Source organism: Pistacia vera, unplaced genomic scaffold (genome assembly GCF_008641045.1).
Source record: "Pistacia vera cultivar Batoury unplaced genomic scaffold, PisVer_v2 Contig441, whole genome shotgun sequence".
Classification (NCBI taxonomy): domain Eukaryota; kingdom Viridiplantae; phylum Streptophyta; class Magnoliopsida; order Sapindales; family Anacardiaceae; genus Pistacia; species Pistacia vera.
The window spans coordinates 35,009-41,001 of record NW_022196270.1 but is presented as its reverse complement, the minus strand read 5'-3'; the positions used below and the strand labels follow the sequence as shown (position 1 = coordinate 41,001).

General features: G+C 39.7%; 1 protein-coding gene and 1 pseudogene across 1 annotated transcript; one reads left to right on the top strand and one right to left on the bottom strand.

The window, feature by feature from the left end:
- The first annotated feature begins 444 nt into the window (after nt 1–444).
- Nucleotides 445–3,996, top strand: LOC116144325 (elongation factor-like GTPase 1). The gene is given in 3 exon segments (XM_031429788.1): nt 445–3,335; nt 3,338–3,487; nt 3,490–3,996. Coding segments are annotated over 3 exon segments (3,075 nt in total). The 5' UTR covers nt 445–688; the 3' UTR covers nt 3,768–3,996.
- A 948-nt stretch (nt 3,997–4,944) lies between these two features.
- LOC116144300 lies at nt 4,945–5,545 on the bottom strand (annotated as a pseudogene).
- Nucleotides 5,546–5,993: the final 448 nt, after the last annotated feature.

Genomic DNA, 5,993 nt, shown 5'->3' with positions numbered 1-5,993 from the left:
ATCTAGGCCCGGGAGAAAGCCCGAATTTCGTAATACTGAAGCCAAGCACGGGTTTGGTTGAAATAAGAACGGGGTTTTACTTGATATACAGTGGGCGGACTAAGTTTATAGAGAGCGATAGGTGGTTTAAGATTTGAGAAGTTTTCCGACAGCTTTCTTAATTGTACGTCATAAAAGATGGTTGCATGTAGTTTTCTTGGAGGATATGCAATTTCATATTATATACTTGCACGGCCCGAGTATTCCCTGTACAAAATTCCGAGTATTCCCTGGGCTGAGGTCAAGTCATTCACAATGGTGGATTGGTGGTGTTATCGACGTAGTTGAAATTTCTATTATGGGGTGAACATAATAACAGTGTTCATTCCTAAAGGTTTAAAAATAATCAGAGGTTACATATTGATGGTACAATCATAAATTTCTAATTCTAATTTTTCCCTTTGAAAATACATATTGATTGTACAAAAGAGAGATTGCTGTTGCAACTTACATTGCCCAATCGGCGGAGGCGGACGGCGACGGCGTACTAGGTGAAGAAGCTGAGCACTGAACTGAAGAAGGGAACAGCCGAGACCCGAGAGTGCCGCGGATTGCGGCCGACCGTTCGGCGGGGGCGGTTAGCCGGTGACTGGTTGTGAAAGGCGTGCCAGTGAAAGGGGGCGGTTAGATTTTTTCTTTTTGTGCTAAAATGGGTGAGTCTGATACCCGAAACCTCCGAAACATATGCATATTAGCACATGTAGACCATGGTAAAACAACACTTGCTGACCATCTAATTGCCGCCACTGGTGGTGGTTTTCTCCACCCAAAACTAGCGGGTAAACTTAGGTTTATGGATTATCTTGATGAGGAACAAAGGCGTGCCATTACAATGAAGAGCTCTTCCATTGCTCTTCATTATAAACACTATTCAATTAACTTGATTGACTCCCCTGGTCATATGGACTTCTGTAGTGAAGTCTCGACCGCTGCCCGTTTGAGTGATGGTGCCTTGGTTTTGGTTGATGCTGTTGAGGGTTTTCACATTCAGACTCACGCTGTCTTGCGTCAGTCTTGGATTGAGAAGTTGATGCCATGTTTAGTGCTTAATAAGATTGATAGGTTGATTTGTGAGTTGAGGTTGAGTCCAATGGAAGCTTATAATAGGCTGTTGAGAATTGTTCATGAGGTTAATGGGATTATGAGTGACAAAGTGGATTCTATACTCGCGGGGCCTTCCGAGAAGCTGTGTGATGAGAATCTTGAGTTTATAGAGGATGATGAGGAAGATACATTTCAACCCCAGAAGGGGAATGTAGCATTTGTTTATGCATTGGATGGATGAGGTTTTACAATTAGTGAGTTTGCTGAATTTTATGCTACAAAGCTTGGAGCTAGTACCGCTGCATTGCAGAAGGCTTTGTGGGGTCCTTGGTATTTCAATCCAAAGACGAAGATGATTGTGGAGAAGAAGGGGATAGGTACAGGGAGTAAAGTGCGGCCTATGTTTGCACAGTTTGTGCTTGAGCCATTGTGGCAAGTTTACCAGGCTGCTTTAGAGCCAGATGGGGATAAAGCAGTACTTGAGAAAGTGATTAAATCGTTTAATTTGTCTATACCACCTCGTGAGCTTCAGAGCAAGGATCCAAAAACTGTGCTTCAATCAGTTATGAGCCATTGGCTTCCATTGTCAGATGCAGTCTTGTCAATGGTAGTGAAGTGTGTGCCAGATCCAGTTTCTGCTCAATCTTTTCGTATTTCACGTTTGCTTCCAAATAGAGAGATTTTAGATTATGATGTTGATAAAAATGTACTTACGGAGGCAGATCTTGTGAGGAAGTCAGTTTAGGCCTGTGATTCAAGCCCTGAAGCGCCATGTGTTGCTTTTGTTTCCAAGATGTTTGCTGTCCCAATAAAAATGCTGCCTCAACGAGGTTCAAATGCGAAGATTTTGGATAATTATTCTGAGAAAGGCTGAAATGGTGAATCAGATGAGTGCTTCCTTGCATTTGCTAGGATCTTTAGTGGAGTTCTTTATTCAGGGCAAAGGGTTTTTGTGCTTTCAGCTTTATATGATCCATTAAAGGGGGAATCAGTGCAGAAGCATATACAAGAAGCGGAGTTGCAGTCCTTATATCTAATGATGGGTCAAGGCTTGAAACTAGTGGCTTCTGCCAAGGCAGGGAATGTTGTGGCTATCCGAGGCCTTGGTCAGCATATATTGAAGAGCGCAACTCTTTCGTCTGCAAGAAACTGTTGGCCTTTCTCAAGTATGGTATATCAGGTCTCACCAACTTTAAAAGTTGCAATTGAGCCAACTGATCCAGCAGATATGGGTGCTTTAATGAGAGGATTGTGGCTTTTGAATCGTGCAGATCCATTTGTAGAGGTTACTGTTTCATCTAGAGGGGAAAATGTGCTTGCTGTTGCAGGAGAGGTTCATCTAGAAAGATGCATAAAGGATTTGAAGGAGAGGTTTGCTAAGGTAAGCTTGGAAGTCTCTCCACCTCTTGTGTCCTATAAAGAGACCATTGAGGGTGAGGGTGAGGGTGAATCATGTAATCCATTAGAGAATCTGAAATTATTAAGTGGGAGCTCTGATTATGTTGAGAAGATGACTCCAAATGGCAGATGTGTTGTTAGAGTGCAAGTCAACAAACTTCCTCTTAATGTGACTAAGGTGCTTGATGAGTGTGCTGATTTGCTTGGTGGTATTATTGGAAGGCAAAGCATCAAATGCTTGGAAACCCAGAGATCAAGCATTGATGAGGAAGATAATCCAATTGAAGCTTTCAAACAGCACATAATGGATGCATTGGAGAATCATATTTCCTCTGGGAATGAGATTGACAAGGAGCGAGTGGAGAAATATAAAGCAAAGTGACAAAAGTTTCTTACAAGGATTTGGGCAATTGGTCCAAGGCATGTTGGTCCTAACATCCTCTTCACACCAGATTATAAAAGAAAGAATACTGATTGCTCTGTTCTTATAAGAGGTTCTGCTCATGTGTCTGAGAGATTAGGCTTTGTGGATAATGCTAATGATATCAATAATGATGCTGATTCAGCTGCTGGGACATTGTTGGAAGTTACTCAAGCTTCATCATTGTGCCAAGAAGCACAGAGTCTTCAGAGCAGCATAGTTTCTGGATTTCAGCTGGCTACTGCAGCTGGCCCCTTATGTGATGAACCAATGTGGGGATTGGCATTTGTTGTTGAGGCTTACATCTCTCCCTTGGCAGGGCAAGCTGATGAGCCTGAATCTTTACAACAATCTGAGCAGTATGGCATCTTCTCTGGGCAGGTTATGACAGCTGTTAAAGATGCCTGTAGAGCAGCTATGTTGCAGAAGAAACCCGGCTTGTTAAGGCCATGTATTTTTGTGAGTTGAACACCCCAACTGAATATTTGGGTCCTATGTATGCTGTGCTTGCTCGAAGGCGAGCCAGAGTCTTGAAGGAGGAAATGCAGAAAGGGTCTCCGCTTTTCACTGTTCATGCTTATTTGCCGTCTCTGAAAGTTTTGGTTTCCCTGATGAGCTTAGGAGATGGACTTCAGGAGCTGCAAGTGCCCTTCTTGTCCTTAGTCATTGGGAAGCACTTCCAGAGGATCCTTTCTTTGTGTCCAAAACAGAAGAGGAAATTGAAGAGTTTGGAGATGGTTCTAGTGTGCTGCCCAATACAGCAAGATAACTCATTGATGCTGTGAGGCGACGGAAGGGCCTCCCTGTGGAAGAAAAAGTAGTGCAGCATGCAACAAAGCAGAGGACCTTGGGTCGTAATGTTTAGTAATTAACCCAGTTTAACTAAACCCAATTGAGCTTTATAAGAATTTGATGATAGAATTAACATCAGTTTTGTAGTGAAGGGGTTATAGTGTATAAAAAAATATGTTCTCAGTTTGATTGATTTTCAGATTTTTTTTTTTCTTTTGCCCTTTTCCAATTCCATTCAATATGCATCCAGCTCTTCAATATTGCTGCTTTCGCGAGATTAAGCTCTGTACTTGTAATATTGTATTTGTTGTTTAAATGAGTAATTGAGGTTTAATATTGTACTTGCTATACCTATTAATCTTGTTATGGATTGTAAAAGAGTATATTTTATGCATTGGAACTTCACATGCTGAGAAATGAGTGTATAACTTACTAAAATCCTAGTAAATTCGTGCTGCAGAGGCTACAATAATCTCTCTTAATCTCACAGAACTTGGAAGTTTTGTTTAATTAATTAATTATTGAAGACACCTTTTTATTTGTTTTAGATGCACAATAACACCGTTTCTGTAAAAAGTTTTTAGCCTTTTACATGTTATTTTAGAGATAAAGAACAGAAAGAAATCGTTTGTCATTGTAGAATCAAACACTTATATATGAGCATTGTGGTAATTCTTGGTGCAAAATAGCTTCTCTTATCATGATTGTCAATATTGTTGTGTGTTAAGTGAGTTCAAGAAGCTGATTAATTTAACGGTTAAGTACAGTTCATTAAAAATTTTATCAAAGGGACTGGTGAACAACTTTAATGAAAGATTCAACCCAATCTTAAGATGAAACTTCTGTAACATCAATCTGATAGATGGGAAGTAATCTCTGTATTGCATTTTGACAAAAATTATAACAAAATGCTCTTTCACAATCCATAGCAAGTTTACAAGGTATAACCAAACCGAGCACTAAAGATGACAAATCCGAAGTCTAGAAACTTGTAATGGATTGACAACTGTAAGCTGTCTGATAACTTCCTGATGAAAGAATAATAATAAAACTTAACACTGCACCTTACGGTAACAAAAATCTTCATAAACACTACCTATGTCAATAGTACATTCTCAGCCGAGCATAAAGCCAGGGGGGATAAATAAAATGGTCTCTCTCACCACCGTCAGTCTGTTAGCATCAAAGGTTTGATGAAGCAAGGTGTCTATGCAAGACAATTGCTACCCTACCAACATGATCATATATTACTACTTTAAAAATGGCACCCCAGAAGGAACTCGCCGCGCATATTCATCATAGTTTGGCCCAAAAAACTGTCTCATGAAATATTCTTCATATGGTATCCGCTAGTGGAAAAATTTACACACAATAATTGCAAATCCAATTGTGGAGATGGGGTTACAGAGCATTTTCTGGGTGCCAACAGACCAGATGAGGAAACCGCAGTATCCAGGATGGCGGACAAAGCTATAGATTCCATGAGTAACCAGTTGGTGGTGTTCCCCATGGTAGATCATAACTAAATGTGTGAAGGCTCGCCCGGCTGTTATAATAGCAATTTTCCTAACGATTTCCCCAATTACCAATTATAACCATCGCAAGACCTACATTGCTTATCCACCGCTATTCCTTCAAGCCAGGGAAGAAAAAAATTTCCACTAAGTACTTTACCACTGAGAATGCCATTGCCAAAAGATAGTATTTGCTAATCAAAAGTGATTTAAGAGTAACATTTGAACTACCATGAAAGGCAATTGCTAAAACATATTCAGAACTATGAAAGAACAAAACTGCCAAGAACATCTGAGATAACTGTCTGCAAGCTGTGTCACTTAAAATCTCTGCCATTCTCGTCTAACAAAGAGTCAATTTTCTTTCCACTAGTTTACAATACACACAGGTAGCAACAAAGTTACCGGAATTTTTAATTGAGACTTGACATGTTGAATGCAAAGCAATACAACATCAATACTGAAATTCGAGTCTCAATATCACAAAAAATTCTTCATGTACAAAAACCCCTGCAGTTCAGCAGTTGATAGCTTAATGACTTAGTGGGTAAATTAGCAAAAACAAGATTACTGAAAACACAGTTTATTTCAATTGCATATCAATAACTGGTATCCCCTAACAGAGAGAAACTTGTTTAAAAGCCCACTTCTTTATAATTTCTAATAACATATAGAGGATCAACTATTTTTTCTAGCATTAAGTAATTGCTGAAAACATAAGAGAATAAGTTGTGTCTATATCAGATCATGACGGATTAGAAATTTGAACTTAAACTAATCGATAA